The sequence below is a fragment of the Squalius cephalus genome, assembly GCF_949319135.1.
Source record: "Squalius cephalus genome assembly, chromosome: 4".
Taxonomy (NCBI): domain Eukaryota; kingdom Metazoa; phylum Chordata; class Actinopteri; order Cypriniformes; family Leuciscidae; genus Squalius; species Squalius cephalus.
The window spans coordinates 10100986-10122337 of NC_137125.1; the positions used below are offsets into that span (position 1 = coordinate 10100986).

At 39.7% G+C, this 21352-nt stretch overlaps 1 protein-coding gene across 1 annotated transcript in view; it reads right to left on the minus strand.

The window, feature by feature from the left end:
* Positions 1-21352, minus strand: part of LOC307157239 (NLR family CARD domain-containing protein 3-like) — a 99335-nt gene that overhangs the window by 67301 nt on the left and 10682 nt on the right. The window contains exon 4 of the mRNA XM_079869095.1: positions 16177-16350. Within this exon, the coding sequence (XP_079725221.1) occupies positions 16177-16350 (174 nt within the window). The remainder of the gene's footprint in view (positions 1-16176; positions 16351-21352) is intronic.

Here is a 21352-nt window from a genome sequence, read left to right on the forward strand (position 1 = left end):
CAACACGCTCGGCAGCCATGTCTTAAAGAATTCAACCGTATCCCGACCTTCAACTCCTTCACTCAGTCCAATCAAGCGGATGTTATTTCGCCTGTTGTAGTTCTCTATATATTCCAGCTTATTTCTGAGAACCTCGTTTTCTTTTTTGATGAGATCGAGAGACCGCTCACTTCCCGAAACTGCATCTTCCACATCACTGATTCTTTGCTCGGCCGTAGTGATCCGGCTTTGCATAGACGAGACAGACATGGTCAGGGTATCAATTGAACCCTGAATGGAGTTGCGAAGTTCCGACATTTGAGAGATCAGCTCTTGCTTAACACTCCCAATGATCTCCCGAAACTCTTTCAGCGCGACGGCGAGAACCCCCGCTGAACTTTCCCCCTCAGAGACGATCCCCTCAGCAGCCATTTGCGGAGACTTTCTCTCAGTAGTTTCGGCGGCTTTATGCTCATCTTTCCTGGGTTTTGGTCGATGCTCCATTGTTCCGCGTTGCACACAAGTATCAGATATTTTTTTTTACAACTATTTGGGCAATGCTTCAGTGTTTAATTCAACATATATTAGGTGATTTCTAGAGAGCTCTCTTGGGTACGTCTAACTACCTCGAGCGCATCACGTGACTCCCAGGCACGTTGATTTTCTCGGGTTTTGTTTGTTTAAGGTTGTAGTACATTAATAGGGGCTACATTATTATTAACAGTAGTGACTGAACCAACCGCATTGGTGCAGCAAATCTGACATATAATGAACAGCAAGATCATGGAGGAATTCAAGATACTGTACAGTGCACTGTTTTATTTCTATTATCTTTCTAATTGTTCTTGGAATACCACTGGGATTATACATAAAAGTTTTGCTGTTGTTGATCCTCTCTTGGTTTAAATTGTTCTTATGTTATCATAAACCCTTTAACTGATTGTTTTGTCAAGTACTTTTTACTTCACTTTATTTTCTTTTAGTGAAGTGACGTAAAAGTTTAAGTAAAACAAATGTGTGTTTGAATACTATTTTAAATGTTTTCAGTCAGGACTACTTTGGGTAAACAAAAATATTTAAGCAATTGAACATGTTATTTAATATTTATTCATTGCATTATGTAATTGGTTAACACACATAACTATAACTGTTAGTGGTTTGTTACATAATTAATCCTTGTCATGTTTACCAATGTGAACAGTGCCAAAGATGGTACCCAGTATATGCTGCATTGGACTATCACCTGGAAAAGATGCCCAATGGTTGTGCTCACTGTCTACCTTAAACAGTGGAACATCATTAAAGAATATCTGCTGAAACTTCTGCTTTATTGTCCTTGTTTCAATATGGATTACCACTGTATATCTGTATTTTGGGACTTACAGTTAAAGACCCAAGGACCAGATAAGATTTATTAAGACCAGGCGTTAGAAGTGCAGTCAATTTAAGACAAGAGTCATAATTATAATAAATTAAAGGGAATTTTACTGAAGATAGTTTGCAGTTTCATCAGACAGAAGTCAGCTTCAAGAATCACAACGAGTGATTACTCCAGTGATCAAAAGTAGGCCGCTTCCCCTTACATTTACAAAAATCACAGCAATTATACCCTTCACCAAGTTCTAAGCTTTGTCATTGCTTCAGGTTGAATGATTCTGATTGGCTAATAAATAATCACACATTTTCTACACATAGATAGACTGAAGCATATCTCCATCAGTTATGCGGCTGACTTTCTGACCCTGAATTTAGGCACGTCGTGACCTTCCACACTTGTAGTGATTGTAATGAATAGTAATTGGACCAATTTTTGCGTCTCTAGGACCAACTCTATAGTGCCACCACCAGTTAAAAAATTCAACATTAAAAGGGTTATAGCTTTTGAACTCTTTGATCTAGATGTGAATGTAAATAGATGTAAAATGAATCTTAGTACACCTGATTCCACTCATTATGGTGATCACAATCAATATCTTACAATAAGACTCTGCCCATTACAGTAGTGAAAATTGCCTCAGATGATCTTTGGACCGAGCCACACAGAAGTGACTGAACAGATTTTTTATTTTTGCTACCGTTCCCAATAGATTGTTCTCAAAATTTGACCTGTATTTGTTGCCTTATGGTAGTTAGCTTAGCATGCTAATTGGTTAGCATGCTAACCAGATGCCATTCTTTCTAATGTGGCTCTTCAGCTACCAGGCTAACCATAGACTACATTAGCATTAAGCTAACTTAGCTTGCTAACTTAACTAATCTGGTTAACATGCCTTTGTGTACTCATTCTTACACTAAAGCCTCTCCTCGGCAGCTTGGTAAGACAGCGTCAACTGAGTGGCGCAAGCTGCTAAACTATGTGCCACGAGCCCTGAACCATTCCGGTTGTGGGTTTGAATCCTGTGTGGCACATTCCCAGACCACAAGAGGTATTGTGGCCTTAAGTGGTGGAAAAGTTCCTTCTGTTCCAGACATGGTGTCTATATGTGAACGAACTCGATAAATACAACATGCAGCAACTTTATACAAAAATTATTCATTTTGAATTGCTTCTCACTTGAACTATTGGACCTTCTTCATCTTGCCAAAAACACAACTTCCCAGTGGCGCAATGATATGAGTGACAGGTATCTGACCCAGAGATAATGGGTTCGAGCCCCACGTGGGATGATTTAAAAAAATTGTGTGTCATGTCGATTCCTTTATTATTCAACATAATCTTTCTTCCTCTTGGATTAATGTATGTCTTGTTCATTCTATGTTCATTCTCATCTGAACTTCTGTTAATTTTGAGTTCATTTTCACCTATACTTCTAAACCAGCTCTTTTTTCTTCAATTTCGGCTGTTTTTACTCTTCCTGCTCTTGCTGCTGCTTCAGGGGCTTGGCCCCGTATCGCTGCTTGCAGCTATATTTCCACTTGTTCCTTAACCTGTAACCAAGAATACTAACACAAACAGACACAGTTTCTTCGAGATTGGATTTGGTGAGGAGGATAGTCTTCTCAAAACATTAAGATAACATGTTCTTTCTACTTTACAGATAACTGTAAAGTAAAGACTTTAACTAAGAAATGGTCTCTCAACTATAGGTTTCAATGACTCCTGAGACCATTGCTATCAGGGTAGCCTAGAAAAGCAGATGGATGTAGTGACACCTGTTAAAGAAATCCATATTTTCATCAAGCCAGGCTAAATGAGCAAACACTGTTACTGCATTCCTGGCATGGGCCAGACCCTTACGTTACATCTCAGATATCAAATACAGACATTTAAAGGATACATGAAATAACATTTTCGATAATCACACTGGTAATTTCTATAAAGTAAAATCTCATAAAAGTCATTCAACTCATTTGATATTTAGAAGGAAAACTATTGATTAATACCTTGATTATAATCACTCATTAGATATACATTGAAGCAGCAGTGTGTTCCAGAATCCACTTCTTCAGGACTTTATAACAAAAACTTAACATGAATCATTACAATAAGGGTGTTGCTTATTTAAAACGTTGAAAATATGATTAACCTAAAATATCTGCATTTTTTTAATCAATGAAAGAATTGTGTTGTACAAGGAACAGCAGTTCTAATACATACTTTTACCTAATACATTTATCAAAGTTAATTGAGTAGAGATATCACTAGGAACATACTATAACCATTGGAACATGAAAAAAGGAGAAATTACAGTATTTTTTTAATAATAATATGTTTGTACTATACTTACAATAAGGTAGGTATTGGCAATATTTAACATGTATTAATTCAGTCGGATCACTATGAAAGTACTACAACTTTTGGAATATATAAAAAACACTATAGGTGAATTACAGTTTATTACTTAAACATGTAATAAACAAATGCAATGATATGTTTATTACATAAATATATTTGATAATTGTACAGTAAGGGAGGAATTGTCAAAATTCCACCTGTAGTAAGTCAGTGTGGTCACTAGGAAAGCACTACAGCCTTTGGAACAGGAAAAAATACTTTAGGTGAATTACAGTATTTTTTTAATTAATATTTGTATACTGAACGTACAGAAAGGGAGGTATTGTCAAACTTTCATGTGTAGTAAGTCAGTGTGGTCACTAGGAAAGCACTACAGCCTTTGGAACATGAAAAAATACTTTAGGTGAATTACTGTAATTTTTTCTTAAACTTATTTGTTTATTGTACGTACAGTAAAGGAGGTGTTGTCAAAATTTCACCTGTAGTAAGTTAGTCTGGTCACTAGGAAAGCACTACACCCTTTTGAACAGGAAAAAATACTTTAGGTGAATTACTGTAATATTTTCTTAAACTTATTTGTTTATTGTACGTACAGTAAAGGAGGTATTGTCAAAATTTCATGTGTAGTAAGTCAGTGTGGTCACTAGGAAAGCACTACAGCCTTTGGAACATGAAAAATACTTTAGGTGAATTACTGTAATTTTTTTAAATTAATATTTGTATACTGAACGTACAGTAAGGGAGGTATTGTCAAAATTCCAACTGTAGTAAGTCAGTCTGGTCACTAGGAACATACTACAACCTTTGGAACATGAAAAAAATCCCTTTGGTGAATTACTGTAACTTTTACATAAAACATTTTTGCGTACTGTATGTACAGTAGCCTACACAAAAGTACACTAAATCAGTCTAGCTGAATACGCAACAAATATCAAACCTGAAACTATTTTTACCCTGGTTGGCAACTTTTTTTTTTTCTTGACTATGTTCATGGTGCTGTCCACGTATGTGGTCCTGAAGGTCCTACATGATCAAGTCTGCAACTTGGGTAAAGTTGGTTTTATATTCGCATATTTGCGGAGTTCCGCGTTCAATATCTCGTGAGTTGAATATTGTTACTACACAAATAACATTGTTTTAATATTTAAATGTTCCTCAAAACGAGCTTTCCTTCGGGTTTGCACTTTGCAGATGGTCCCTTCTTAGCAGCCTGCGCATAGAGATCAATGTATTTTGTCCAGTGCAAAGGAAAGATCGTTTTGAGGAAAAATATGTTGTAGCTTCTGGTGTTTTATCTGTAGTTATATGTGATAGGTGTTTTGTGTAGCAACAACGTTTAGTTCACGAGTTATTGAACGCGGAAGTCCGCGAATGTGCGAATATAAAACCAACTTTACCTAAGTACACACTCTTCCTCCTCTGCCTCTTATATTGTTTTCATCCATTGTTGGTATCAACATTTTGAGTCAGTTTTGGCTCTGAACTGACTTGTATTTTGTACAGTTGGTTTAGTCACATCATTAGAAATAAGTGTGAACAATTTTGCGCCGTTGTGTGTTACGATGACAAATGTGTTGTAGTTGTGTTTAACTTTCGCCTGCCTGTGTTTAGCGTTTTGAAACACTATGTGTATCACAGTGCGAAATGTGTTTTAGTGAGTGAGAATGTGTTTAGAGTTTTGCAAAAAGAGTGCAGATTTGCAAACAGTGTTTTAACTCCCTGAACTTGTTTAATGTTTTATAGAAAGAGTGATTTATTTGACAAACTAGTTTAGACTTTTGAGAATTTGGTTCAGAGAATGGGGTTTAGTGTTTAAGCAATTCAGAAAAACTGTAATAGTAAATAAACACGTTTTCGTCCTACCACGTTTTTCTTCTTTTGTGTTAGTATTTTTTTATTTTTTATACCTTTAATATGGTTAAAGCTTACAATCTCTTTGATAATGGATATTCAATGATATCAGTCATCATCAGAGGTTTAAATAGCCCCATAAAGAGAAAGTTTCTGCATCGTTTGCGCAGACACTCTGTAGATATGGCTTTAGTTCAAGAACCTCATTTAAAAACAACCGATGTTGCTCGTATACAAAACAAATATTATAAAGTCATTGCTGCGTCCAGTGATAAAACAAAAAACAAAAAAAAGCTTTTGTTTCTGTCTATGCCCCAGCAGTTCTCTTTCATAGGTTCACTCGAAGCTGCGTAGCGATGGCGCTATGGGAATGCCCATAGGGTGGTGCTGATTGTCTGAATCCGAATAGAATCACACCAATTCATTGACTGATGGCGCGGGCGCCTCCTCAGCGGCGCTACGTCACTCAATCTTATACAGTGAACGCGCCATATGCTCCTCAGATTTTCTTCTTCAGAAGAAGCGATTCTTCTGGCCCGTGCTAGTTCGCATCATTCTAAATCAGAATTTCGTCTTCGTGCTTCAGCGACAGCATTCTGTGGAACTCTGTTCTCCTTTTGGTGAAACATTATGGATTTGTGTTGTTGCCAGTCTCCGTGCTCTCGCTTCATTGCAAGCGACGACCTGAACGGTAAGTGTGTGAAATGTCTTGGCTTATCACATGCTCACGAGGCTATTTTTGGCACATCTAGCTACAAATTAGCTTAAGAATTTTAGGCTCAAACTTTCCGTGCTAGTCTTGCTTGTTTTGATAAAGATCCGTCCGCTCTCCCCCGCCGTGCTGCTGCTAATGATGTGGCCGAGGCCCTTTATGAAGCCGAGGCCCTTTATGAAGCCGAGGCCTTGGGATCAGACGTTGAGCTTGAGGCGTTAGAAAGTGAGCTGGCCTGTTATTCCCTCTCTCGCTATCTCTCGTCCGGTTGAGCGCCGATTCTCCGGTGGAGTCCGATTCTCCATGACTATTTATGCCCCAGTCCAGAGGTACGCGATGTCGTTTCCTTTGGTTTTATTCACCGCAGCGTCTGATTCTGAGGATGTTCGCAGCCGACACTCTCCCGCCCAGCGGTCAGGAAGCGCAGCCTTCTGCGGCCTACACTGAGCTCATGGATGTTTTAGCACATGCTACTGAGAAACTTAACATTGAGTGGCCGGATGAGCCTCGCGATTCTCAGTCCTCCAAGCTTGATGAGCGTTTTCTGAGTGGTCAATCCACTTCGTGGCTCTTTAGAAGAAAGCTGCCCTTTTTCAGCAATCTTCACTGTGAGATTTCTAGGCCCTTGAAGCAACCTTTCTCCGCTCGGCTGACTAACGCTGCGGCTGCTGAATTCACCAACCTGGTTGGTTCTGTGGAGCAGGGCTACACGTGCATTCCAGTGGTTGAGGACACGTTGGCCATCCACCTTTCGCCTCTTCCTTTCCTTCCTGGAAGTCCCGCCCTCTTCTTCCTTCGAAGCCCTGCAAGACCACTTCCGCCCTCATTGGCAAATCCTACACGACGGCTGGCCAGGCAGGTATGGCGCTTCCTACCATGGCGATACTTCAGGCCTACCAAGCGGACGTCCTTAAGGAAATGGACGAGTATGGGGGGTTTACGCCGGAAGCGATCAAGAAGCTCCACAGAGCTACCGACCTTGCGCTGCGTGCAACTAAGCACACTGCACATGCAGAATTAAAAATGTTATATATACAGTTCTAATTCTCATTCTGATTCTCTTGGTTGGGGGTTATAATGTGTTGTTGGGGAAAAATAAGGTTTGTGGTTTAAATAAGGGCTCAATAGGAAGACAAAGTATCCAGTGTCACGGCCCCTCCTCTGCCTTGGAGGGGTTGGTTCCTCCTGCAGGCAGAGGAGGGTCGTTAGTGATTGGAGCCACCTGGGCTCAGGGTATTTAAAATGCTTCATTAACCACTCTCTCTCTCGCTGCTCCTCATGGTATGATCCTGGTTTGTTTGTTCCTTTGTAGTTATGACTTAGTTTTTTACTCAGTCACGTACACACACAGATTCACGCATCCATGCATTTTACATACACCTTACATTATGACATTCCCACACCTCATTTCCTTTTCTTTGTTTAAAGTTAATAGTTTGGATTTACAATAAAGACAATCTTTTTTGGCCTATACTTGTTGTTGTGTCCCCTCATTTTTGCCACAGGCCATGAGCCGGCTTGTGACAAATGGGGGCTCGTCCGGGAAATATGCAAGTTCTTGGTGGTTAGTTTAAAGGGAGAGCAAGGGTGGGTATAAGGGCCAGCTAACTGGTATTGGTCTTATTATGGATCTTGTTTTTTTCCCTCTTCTTTATTTATCTCTTTTTTTTTTTATTTGTTCAGGACATTTCATGGATCAGGGCACTGCAATAGTTATACATGAAATGGCTGGTAGCACAACAAGATTAAATACAAATATTAATTTTATCTCTTGGAATGTAAAGGGTTTGAATAATATCGTTAAGACCAAAAAGTTCTTTCACATTTACAGTCCCTCAAGAGGAGACTTAGATTAAGAAACTCATCTTCTCACCTCGGATGCTTCTCATATTATGGGTTGGTAACTGTTTTCACTACAAATTGCTGTGAAGGCAAGAGGGACAGCAATTCTTCTACATAAGAACATTGCTTTTGAACCTGAATCAGTGATCTCAGATCCAAATGGTCATTATGTTATTGCGGCCGAAATTTTACAAACAGTCCCAGATGTTTTAGCATGCATATGTGGCCCCAATTAGAAAAAAAATGTGAGTTTTTTAGCTATACTCTCGAATCTTGATAGTCATCACATAGTTATAGGGGGAGATTTTAATTTGGTTCAAAATACAATATTTGACAGGTCGTCTTCAAAACACACCAGGTTGTCCAACTGCCAGACTTCTAGAGACCTAAACTAAACAGATTGGCCTGTCAAGGTCAAGGTTTCCAACTACAGTCTTCTTACTTTTCGCATGTTCAGCGTTCATACTCGTGGATTGATTGATTCTTTTGGATGATAGAATGATACACTGTCAATTCCTGCAACTATCATAGTATAGACATGGTGCATTCAAGACATCTCGTAAAGATCATATTTACGAGTTGAATGCACATGAATGCCACCACAATATCGTAAATACAAGTGGGAAGCTTGGGATTTTCTTTAAGCCCTGATATTTACGAGTTGTGGATGTGTCAGTGAGAAACATGGCGAATACAACAATACTTAAAGGTATTTAGCAATGATATTGTCTGGCTTTTCTATTTAGAGCGAAGTAAGCTAATTGCCTGCACAGAATATGATGGCATTATAACATAATGTAATATGTAATGATAAAGTTTTTTAGTGGCTTCATAAATTAATTAAAAACATAAAAAACCTAGAAATAGAGTTTAAGAACCTTGCTGTATTTTTGTGTAATTAATTAAGAGAAAGTACACTGCCATCTTACTCCGAGGAAAGTGACTTGAACGCAGTGCCGTCGTAAACACGAACTTCCCACCTCGTAAGAACGAACTTCCCAGGAGGACTTGAACGCACCATCATCTCTGATCATGCCCCACCTCTTTGGATTTAAGGATTACACAAACCAGAACTTATTTTAAACAATGGAGATTTAGTTCACATTACTTTCTGATAACAACTTCAAATATTTCCTCAAATCTCATTAAATATATATTTTGAAATAAATTACAATATTTCTATTAGCAGCATCACACTGTGGGAGGCATTCAAAGCTTATATCCATGGACTAATAATTGCATGTGTGTCAGTTGAGGAGATCTGAGAATGTTAGGATGGCAGAAATATCTGACCAACTTTCTAAACTGCACCTCCAATATTCTCTGACCCCTTCACCCACAATTTGATATTTCAAAATGGTCATCGTCCAGCGATTAGCTGAGAGATTTGGTATGCACCAATCAGTTGTACCATTATTGGTTTTGCACGTCTAAGGCAGATCAATAATATTGTTGAATATTAAATGTCCCCAACTAAGCAAGCCAAAAGCCAAGGCAACAGTGGTAAGGAACCAAAACTCCATCAGTGACAGAATGGAGAAAAAAAATCTTGGGAGAACCCAGGCTCAGTCACTCAGTTCTCCTCTGGGCAATGAACGAACAGTGTATGATTATGATTCAGGCAGCATTACAGGTCAGAAGTCAGATTGGATCAGAACATTCAGAATATTTTCCTTTACATTCTTTAAAATTCTATCTAAGGTTCTTGCCCTTCGCCTTCAGCAAGCGTTGCATGGTTTCATGACTGGGAGACACTTACCAGAATACTTTTTAATACCATTCTTAATGCTGAGAAGGCATTCGACTGGGTAGAGTGATAGTATTTATTTTTTAGTTTAAATAAATTTGGTTTCAGCTCCAATTTTATATCACAGATTCGATTACTATACTCCTCCCCTGTAGCATCTGTGCAAACCAATGCAACACTTTCTAAAGCCTTTCCACTTCATCGAGGCACACGCCAAGGTTTCCCCCTTTCACCTCTATTATTTGCCTTTGCTATTGAGCCACTGGCCATTTGGTTGCAAAGTGAGGAAAAGTTTGAGGACATTACCCAGTTTGGAACCTCTTATGAACTGTCCCTTTATGCAAACTACTTTCTTTTATGTAAGTGTTAATGCTGACGAGGTGTCCATTGTCAGGCATTAATGGACGACGGCGATGCATGAACCGTCTGACGCACAGCGGAGGCCATTAAAATACCTGACAATGGACACCTCGAAGGGCATTAACCCGCTTATACCATGGTCACTTGCCAAATAACACATTTTTAAAACATTAGTTTATATTTTAATTAGTTTTACAATCGAAATCTAAAGTTTTTACACTTGGTTTCCCTGGCGGGAAACCGTCAGGCGTTTTCCCTACGCCTGACGGTTTATTTCTAGGTGTCCTCTATCACTTTTTAATGGACACCCTGCAGCCAATCAGAATCGAGTATTCACCCAGACCATGGTATAAATATAATTAACCCATTTTCATCATTACCGCCAATCCTCAAGATTTTTGAATAAAATTGACTGGCTCAGCAAGGATTCAGATATCTAGGCATATTCATCACTGAAAACACACAGATATCTTTATAATTTTTTTTAATTCTTTAATTGATGTTTATAAAATTAAATCTTCACCCCTCTATTTCACTTGAAATTACTTGGGAACAAGAGCTGGGGTCACTATACTTGAAATAGACTGGGATTATATAATATAGATTTAGAACATTCTTCCTCTATATGCGCCCAGCACAGTTTGATGCAAAGCAAGATTTTTTATAGAATACACTAAACCAATGCCAGACTACCCTATTTCACTACACTATTGGCCAGGAGGCTCATTCTCTTTAAGTGGAAACATGCATGCCCTTCTTCATATGATAGATGGATAAAAGAAATGATGTGTTTAAAGCTGGAAAAAAATTCTTTGAAAGGGTCTTTTAAAACCTTTCATAAAACATGGAAACCTTTGTTAAATTATATTGATACCATTGATCTCGCACTTGACAACACAGATGAGGATAAACTATATATATGTTTTTAATCCTTTCCTTTATATTGCATTGTTTTTTATTATTTTGTACACTTATTGTATTGTTTAACTATTTCACTTATAGAACTTTTATTGTATTGTTTAACTATTACACTTATAGTATTTTTATTGTTATTGTTATATGTACTGTGTGTGTAGTGTGGTTGTACTTGGGGCATTAAGGGCAGAGGAGAGATAAGCAGAGCTGTGGTTCATTTAATTTTTATATATTCAAGATGTTGTATCTGCACAAAATGGCAATTAATATAAATAAGAAAAGTTGGGTTTGTGCACATGCGTCACCCCACTGGACCTCACCTAACACATGCCCCCTTTCAGACATACTACATAAGTTGCAAAACTATTTTACTGATGAAATAGCAGGGCAGCGCTGACAACAAAATTCTGTGCAATTGTATGAGTGTGTGTGTCTCTACTCTGTGTGTGGGTTTTTATGGGAGAGCGGGATAAAGTGAATAAAAAAGTATTTTGTAGGAAAATCATGGAAATGGTTTGTGATTAATATCCTGTTGTTTGTAATATTTTCTTTGTCTTTGTGGGTTTGTTCTTTTGCTGTTGTAGGCTGTCAGGACCTCTGAAATAACTGCGATCATTTTGAAAAGTGATATGGAACTGTAATGCAATCAAGACCTGCCTAGAACTACTTTACCTGTGTGTTTACTGTACATTTTTGCACACCTTATAATGTTCGTCAGCCAATCAGAATGAAGCATTCAACAGCTCCATAGCATAACTAGAGCTAAACCTCTGTAAATTCTCAATAAGAACGTTTGTAAATGTTCTAATGTGAGTAATAAGTGAAGATTGAAATGCTGTTTTTGGAGTTGTTTAATCAACTCGTCATGCTCTACATACTTGAGTTTATCCAGTGTGCAGTTTGAATCCTCTAGTTTATCAATAAGCAGCTTGACTCCTGAATCTCCTGGGTGATTGTAGCTCAAATCCAGCTCTCTCAGGTGTGAGGGGTTTGAACTCAGAGCTGAAGACACATAACCACAGCCTTCCTCTGTCACCATACAGCCAGACAATCTACAAAGACATACAGCAACAGTCCACATCACATTAGTTTGGCAATCAGACATTACTATCACACACTGATCTTGGCTGCGTTTCCCAAAATAATTTCCCAAAAGAATAAATTACTTTTTTTTTTTTCAAAATTACTTTGTTTTGAATTGAAAATATATCATTTACATTTAGACAAGAAACATTAACAGTCATACAAAAAACTGTGAATGTGTGCATATTTCAAATATTTCAAGTATTTCAAATGCATTCATTTACAATGAATTCTAATACATTCTTAATTTCGTTTAATTATCTTTAAATCTGTTTATTGAACTTTTACGATAATACCAGGATACATATACAGGAGAATAGTGAGAAATATATGAAGCTCATAACATCTCTCAACCAGTCATCAGAAGATGGAGGGAGATTGTGTTTCCAGAGCAGAAGAATGCACCGTCTAGCTAATAATGTTAAAAAGGCAAAAGCCTTTGCATCATTTCCAGACAAGCCAGTGACATTTGAAGAAAGTCCAAAAAGTGCAACCAAAGGGCAAGGCTCAATCTGTCTCTTTGTCACTGAAGAAAACCAATTAAAGATTGATAGTCAAAAAGAAGTTAACGATGGACATAACCAAACCATATGTAATAAATCAGCAGGGGCCTGATGGCAACAATGACAGAGAGGATCAACATCAGGCTTAATTTTTGCCAACCTCACTTTTGTCCAGTTAATTCAATGAATAAATTTAATTGGATAAGACTGTGACGAGCACAAATAGAAGAGGTATGAACACAGGACAGGATCTGATTCCAAGTCTCATCATCAAATGTGAGGCATAGATCCGACTCCCACGGTTGTCTAATAAATGAGAGAGAGGAAGTGGAGATGGAGGAAATCAGCCTGTGTATCGTAGACAATGCACTCCTTTTATCTAAGGCTACTGGGGGGCTATAAGCAAAACCACACTGGCCCGCCGCCTCTCACCATGGGCAACTCCAGAGTGGTGAAGAGTCCATCCTCTCTCGAGGAGTGTGGTTCCAGAGCCCAAGCTGTGCGTAGAAGTGATCCCAACTATCTCTAGTTGGAACCTCTCAACCTCACGCACAATCTCAGGCTCCTTCCCTGCCAGCGTGGTGACGTTCCACGTCCCTAGAGCTAGTTTCCGTGTCCAGGGATCGGGTTGTCGAGGCCTCTGCCTTCGACTGCTGCCTGATCCTCTCAGCACCGGCCCCTTACGGTCCCTCCTGTAGGTGTTGAGCCCACGGGAAGGCGGCCCCACATCACTCCTTCGGGCTGAGCCCGGCCGGACCCCGTGGGGGGAGGCCCGGCCACCAGGCACTCGATTACGAGCCCCAACCCCGAGCCTGGCTCCAGGGTGGGGCCTCGGCTGCGCCATACCGGGCGACGTCACGGTCCTCGATTTACTATTTCTCATAAAGGGTTTTTGAACCACTCTTAGTCTGACCCGTTGCCTAGGACCTGTTTGCCTTGGGAGACCCTACCAGGGGCATATAGCCCGGACAACATAGCTCCTAGGGTCATTCGGGTACTCAAACCCCTCCACCACGTTAACCCTCTGGGGTCTGGGGTGTTTTTGGGGTCCTTGAGATGTTCTGACATGCCCTGACATTTGTGCTTTTTTCAGTTGCTTATAAACATATTAATGGCAAAGGTGTAAATTCACTCTATATAGCACAAACAGGACTTCCATAATATGTGAGCCACATGTATGTACATGTTTTCATTTTTGAGAGAATAATGTTTATGCGTGGTTATCGAAAAAACTAAAAATTAAAGTTTCTGAAATAAGGCCACAAAACACATACTAAATATGTGGCAATAAGACTTTTGACTAATGGATGTCATCGCCTTGTGTTTTTTCTTCAAAATGATATGAAATTCATCCTGCCTAATCATTCACATAAAACGATACATTGATTTTAGTTTTGTGAAACACTTTTAGTTTGGAAAGCCAATATGCGGATGGGGCGTAAACTCTCCAACAGCATCATGCATATTTAGTAGTTCACACCTGGTGAGACTACGTCCCTGCATACTTAATGAGCCATTCATTCAGGTGTGTCACCTATAGCTAACTTAAATATACAAGCTTCATAAAAATTATCATTCTAGGAGAAAATTTCAGATGGCATTTAGAGGCTTTTGCATCTGAACTCTTCATATATACACACACACATATATATATGCATGCACATACATACTTTATAATCTTTTCAAAACTAGTCAACGTCTTTCAAAACTAAAGTATACATTTTATCATACGTATTTCAAAGTAAAGGATTCATTAGTTAGTTGATGACTTTATTTTTGACAAAACACATACAGTATATTCCTCATCTCAGTATAGCAATAGAGTTTGCTAAAAGCTGTTCATTCAATATAGCAGTATTTGAAAATCGATCATATTTTGTAAAATGACATTTATATTTGCATTTATGTCAAAACCTAGACACATTTAAACATCAAAAGGATATTTATTAATATGTATTCGTGTCAAAATGACAAATAAACAGATTTTCCTATTCAATTTTGCATGGAAACGCTTCCAAGACGCTTGCGTGTCGCGTGAAAAATAGGCGTCGGTTCTATTTCTAGAATGCACGCGTTTTCCACGCGGCTCGTGCCGCGCCTGAGACGCACGTCTCACACAGGCAGTGTGCAAACTCTAAACTGTTAACATGGGAGCCGAAATAAAAACGGACACGCCACGCAGCCGAGACGCTTACGCCATGCATCCAGTGTTTCACCGGCCTTATCCAGCGGATGTGGGCGTTTCACAGGTTTGTATGGATCGCCTCACATTTGCGTTTGAATAGCGCGGTCTCCGTAGGCGGAGTCACATTAAAACTTAATTAGCTGAGATGAGAATGACTGACATCTCTCTCTTTACATACATATTATATAAACTGTGAATATTTGTTTTTTATAAAAATTACTTCATTTAAAAGAAGAGAATTCAAGCTTCATGCCTGTATGTCTGTATGCCTGTTTGACTGAGTATTCGCTGAGTTACAGTTCATTTTCAGAATTGACTTCACTGACGGAGAGTAGGCAGAACTCGCATCATGTTTATTTTTCTTTATTTGGCGAAAAGCACAACACTTTGTTTTTATTATGAGCATACACAAAAAAAATACACACTAAACAGGATCGATTGATGTATAACACAAGCATATAAGATGGCGCGATAGCCGACCCCAGGGGGTTAAGGTGGCAGTTCAAGGAGGGGGTTAGTAAATTTTAGTTTAGTAAAATTCCATAAATTTTTTTTTAAGTGTGCCGCAAAGCAGAGTGCCAGTGCTGTTTTCTCCTGCTGCATTTCTTTCTTTTTACATTGTTGCCTTGGCTACTATTTGTCTGTAAGTACTGTACATATTACTAAAAAAAATTAAAAGTAATTGTACTTGGCATATCTTTGGGTTATTGGAGTTTTCTCATGTCAAATGACTAAACTGATAGATAGCATATGAGCTATTAGCTATGACTCAGCATTTCTGTTGCTATAAGTTGTGTACTTTAGGTATCTGTATTGGTTTGATCTTATTTCTATTTGTCTTTTGTTTTCTTTGTTACAGTTTTACAGTATAATAAGAAAAGTCAAGTATCTTCGTGGAACCTAAGAAAAGTTATGCCTTGTGTTTTTTGGAGAACTTTACACTGTTAGCTAACTGTCGAGCTTTGAAGAAGCAACTCATTGCAAGGAAAAGATACAAATCATGCATGAAATAGAAGCATTTTACAGTTTTAGTAACTGTTGCAAATTCAATCTTCATACAGTCCATTCCCTTCCCCTCACCCCAAATAATATTTTTCTTAGACTAATGCAGTCCATGTGGGTCATACGTCTGTATAAACATGGAAAAATATCACATTCCTGCAAATGTTTTGTCTCTTGCGGGTGCTAAGCGGCCGCTTACCTTGCTTATTGGTTAAGTCAGCCTCTGATTATAGCATAGTTAATCATTTTAAAACCATTCACCTCAGTATCTCCAGCTGACAGTTTGGACTCTTCAGTCTATCAGAAAGAAGCTTCACTCCAGAATCCTGCAGGTCATTGTTACTCAGGTCCAGCTCTCTCAGAAAGGAGTTTAAGGATTGTAGAGCTGATGATAAACTCTCACAGGACTGAGCTGTGAGATTACAGCTGTGTAGCCTGTGTAGAGAACAAAACAAAGAGCAGTAGTAATGCTTATTAGCGTTTATAATCTGGAGCTTGAAAAAAAACTTTAACTCTAGTGAATTAAACAAAGCTAAAACAATTATCTCTTCATTGAACATCAAACCCGCATTTATTTTTCACAAACATTACTTTTATCTATTTTTCCAAACTTTCTAGACCTGCAAGATGTTTTTAATTGACCTTTTTGGGCAACAATCACCCTCTTGGCTTTTTGTATTGACCTCTTGGAACAACTGGAGTTACAGTTTTGGAATAACTTTATCATTAGCATTCTACATTAAGCCCTCACACAGCCTAGCTCTAACCTTGGTCCTTACAGTCAGAATGTATATTTATATGAATACATCACAACCTTCACAATTTGATATTCATACTAAGACATATCCTGTTCTCTCAACAATGCATTGTTAGTGTTAATAAAAAAAAATAAAAAAATCCCAGCCAACTGATAAGTAAGTCTGTTTCAGTTAATTGCCATTTGGTGTGTGGTGTTAATTTTGAACCCTGGCTGAGATGCTAACTGTGTCCTGTGCACAGCCACTAGATGGCGCTGCTAGCTTGGTCAGTGCTGTCAGAAGCAAATCATGCATGAAATAGAAGCATTTTACAGTTTTAGAAACTGTTGCAAATTCAATCTTCATAGAGTCCATCCCCTTCCCCTCACCCCAAACAATATTTTTCTTAAACTTCTGCAGTCCATGTGGGTCATACGTCTGAATAAATATATATAAAAAAAAAATCATGCAAATGTTTTGTCACTTGTGGGTGCTAAGGGGCCGCTTACCTTGCTTCTTGGTTATTTCTTATTGCTTATTTCTGTTACTTGTTACATTTTCATGGCTAAAGTCTGATTACACTGTATTTAACACAAACTCTGCTACAATAATATATCAGCAGCATGTATGTAAAAGTTTGTAGTTTTGAGATAGACATTTATGTGTGGTTTGTGAAAAAAAATTGTCACTGAAATAAGGTCACGAAACCCATACTGATTATTTCTTCACACAACTTTTGAAAATTGTATCACATAGCCTAGAATATTTGCTCCAAAACTATGTGAAAATCATCCTGACTGCTCATTCCGATAAGACAATAAATTGATTTAAAATTTGTAAGACGTGTTTTGTGTAAGAAAGCTTTATCCGAGGAGGCGCATAAACACATCCTGAATATTAATGACTTTATCACCTGAGAAAGACAAAAACCCTCCCCTAATGGCCCTATTCGGAGCTATCAGGCCCTATAAATTCAATTCAATTCAAATGAGCTTTATTAGCATGACTGTGTAACACAATGTTGCCAAAGCATCAACATATTAAATATAAATAATAAAACAAACAAACAAAACATATATGTATAGATCATGTCATATGTAGCATAGTAAATATAAATAAATAGATAAATAAACACAATCTATCCTAATAAATGAATAAATACAGTGGGTCTCTCTAGAGAATTAGCTGTCTCTGGCGTTGTGAATAGCTAACACATATTTAGCCGCTAGTGCAGCTGTACTATCATCTTCTCCCAGTAAGAAGGACATTTTTTCAGTGTCACTCAGTTCAAAGAACGATGGAATCAAGATTTCAAATCTGGGCAGAAAGGTTTCTCTTATACTGGTGTATTTAGAGCAGAAGAGAAGAAAGTGTTCCTCATCCTCGATGTGCTGTTGGTCACAGTGTCTACAGATCCTCTGCTCTCTTTCTGTCCATGTTATTCTACGTCTATCGTAGACTCTCTATCTCTAGATCATGGTCACTTAATCTGTATTTGGAGAGGATTTGTCTTTCTTTAAAATGTTTAATAAATAGATAACTGGCCAATTTAGTGGTTCTATTGAGGGTCGAGTAACATTGGAGTTTATTCTGGAGGGCAAAATGTGCTTTTAGTGCTTCATCATGGGTGTCTTTTAGATGTTTGTGGATTTGGTTAATGATAGGTTTGGGGTTGATGGGGAGTATAGTCTGATGGACGAGTTGGAGAGCGAGTGTGTTCAGAGGATGAGGTTCTGCTGAGGTTTTATTGGCGAGGAGGGCTTTATATTGCACTGACTCTGGATCAGACTGATGGAGATGATGCCAGAATTGCAACACATCTCTTCTGGATCTCGATGTTCAGCGGGTACAGGCCCAGCTCAGCCCTGCAGGCCGCAGTGGACGTGTTTCTGTAAACCCCTAAAATATTTTTGCCAATTTCCAATTGTAATTTTTCTACTGATGTTTTATCCCAATTTTTACAATTTAGTACTGGTCCCCAAATTTCACATCCATATAAAATTATTGGTTTTATTATTGAATTATATAATTTTATCCAGGTTTTAATGTGTAATTTTAAGTGTCCACATCGTGACTTTATAGCATAGAAAGCCCTCCGAGCCTTTTCACTCAGGGTTTTGACAGCCCATTCTATCATTATATCATTATGAGCAACCTTGCACAAAGAATGAGGAGATTTAAAAAAGAATGGCTTTTTGATTGTTTGGATTTATTTACAACACAACATAATCCAAAGATACACAACAAATGACAAAAAAGCACATTATTGAAAACAATGATCCAAAGACAGAGACCTTTGTGCCATTCCTAAAAACATTGTACATACCTTTCATTTCCAAGGTGTTTGATTTTCACTTTACCATGTTCATGTACAGAGACTTATGTGAATGTTGAAGTCAGCAGGACTTATCAGTAAAAAAAAACTGTGAACATGCTGATATCAAGAGAAACGTACTCGGTTACTAACGTAACCTCGGTTCTCTCTAGAGAGGGAACGAGTATTGCGTAAATAGCTTTACGCTAGGGGAAAAACTCTTTTTCCACGAGATACTGAAGCCAAAAAATTATCCTTAATTTTGAAATACTGTAAAACGCGTTGCAGCAGCATGCAGACATGGGCGAGACAGCTCGCGTGCCCATTGGCTGCTCTGCGGCAACTGCACCAGCCTATCGAGAGAGGCCCCTCATGACGTCAGGACCCATTACGTCATGTCCCGCCGAAAGCGGGTGGTGCTTGGGCTATAAATACGGCCCCGAAAGGCTGGTTCACCGGTTTTTCATCGCCGAAGCGAACCAGAGCATGATGCATGCACGGCAAGATACGCAGTACTCGTTCCCTCTCTAGAGAGAACCAAGGTTACGTTAGTAACCGAGTACGTTCTCTTACGAGAGGTTCTCTCGTACTGCGTAAATAGCTTTACGCTAGGGGAACACAGTGTAAAACGCCGTGCGTACTTGAGATACAACACTAAAGTCCCAAGGGCGGGTGCCCGGGGCTCATACAGTGCATAATCACAAGGGACTCACAGAGAATCCGGGAAGAGGGGCTAGAATAGCATCATTCCTGTAATATAGAGCTCTAATAAGAGCAGATTATATCAAGTGTTCCACACAGCCAAGGCGAACTCGGCCTGGACTGATAAATATGGGGGGACTTACACACTGCTCACAGAAGTATACAGACGATCATTGATCAATGCTCCAGCTGTTTCAGCATCCTGAGCCGATAGCATCGGGCAGGCAATACTGAAAAATTAGACCAAGAGCAACTTAGCTTGCAAAGCGGGAACCTCGAGGTTATAAAACCTTATAAATGTAGACGGGGAGGCCCAGCCTGCCGCCATACAGATATCTTGCAAGGCAATCCCACTAGACCAGCCCTTAGATGTATAAGCTAGCGCTATAGCATCAACTATCCATCTGGATAAACTCTGTTTTGACGCAGCTAGTCCCTTAGAACGTCCGCTGAACAAAACAAAGAGCTGCTCTGTCTGTCTAAAAACAGATGAGCGAGACACATAGGCTCTTAACGCCCTGACTGGGCAAAGGAAGCCTGCGTCCCCTTCCTCTTCAGATACCGGCAGGGCCGACAGGGAGATCACCTGTGCCCTAAACGGTGTGTTGAGGGATTTAGGAACATATCCGTGCTTTGGTTTGAGTATGACTTTCGAGTCATTGGGCCCAAACTCCATACACGTCGCGCTCACTGAGAGCGCTTGCAAGTCCCCCTAGAGCCAGAAGAGACACTGTTTTGAAAGACAAGTATTTTAGGTCTATTGACTGGATTGGCTTGAATGGGGCACCTTTCATGGCTTCCAGAACCGTGGAAAGGTCCCAAAGGGGAACTGAGGGAGGTCTGGGAGGATTCAGCCTCTAAGGAAGCGAATGACCAGATCGTTCCTTCCTAATGACTGACCAAGCGTTGGTTCAGCGAACGCTGCTATGGCCGCCACATAAACTTTGAGCGTGGATGGGGCTCTGCCCTTATCCAGAAGCTCTTGTAGAAAAGAAAGAACCTCTGACACCCCACAGTCTGAGGGTGAAGTGCCACAAGCTGTACACCAGCTAGTGAACACAGACCATTCTGAGGAATAGAGCCGTCTAGTAGATGGAGCTCTAGCCTGCGTGATCGTGTTTAACACTCCCGCTGGGAGGTTAACGAGTACCCGTTGATGGCCCACACATGTAGGGACCAAAGCTCCGGGCGAGGGTGCCAGATCGAGCCGTTGGCCTGTGAGAGGAGATCCCTCCTCACCGGTATCGGCCACGGGGCGGTACTCGTCAGCTGCATCAGGACTGGAAACCAGGCTTGGTTCGTCCATAATGGGGCCATGAGTAGCACTGAGCATCCGTTTTCCCTAATTCGCTCTAATACCTGGGGTAGGAGCGTGACAGGAGGAAACGCATAGAGCGGGCAGCGGGGCCAGACGTGGGCCAGTGCATCCCTGCTCTTGGAGAAAAACTCCTCACAGTGAGCGTTCTCTTGAGACGCAAATAGGTCTATTTTCGCTCTGCCGAATGTTTCCCATAGCAGTTCGACTGTTTGTGGGTGTAAAGACCATTCTCCTGCCGGAACGTTGTTCCTGGACAGTCTGTCTGGTCCCACATTCAGGTGGCCGGGCACATGCGCTGCTCTCAGCGAGCGCAGATTGTGCTGAGCTCCTGGCGTTCTGTCAGCCTGTGAAGGGTTCTGGATCTGA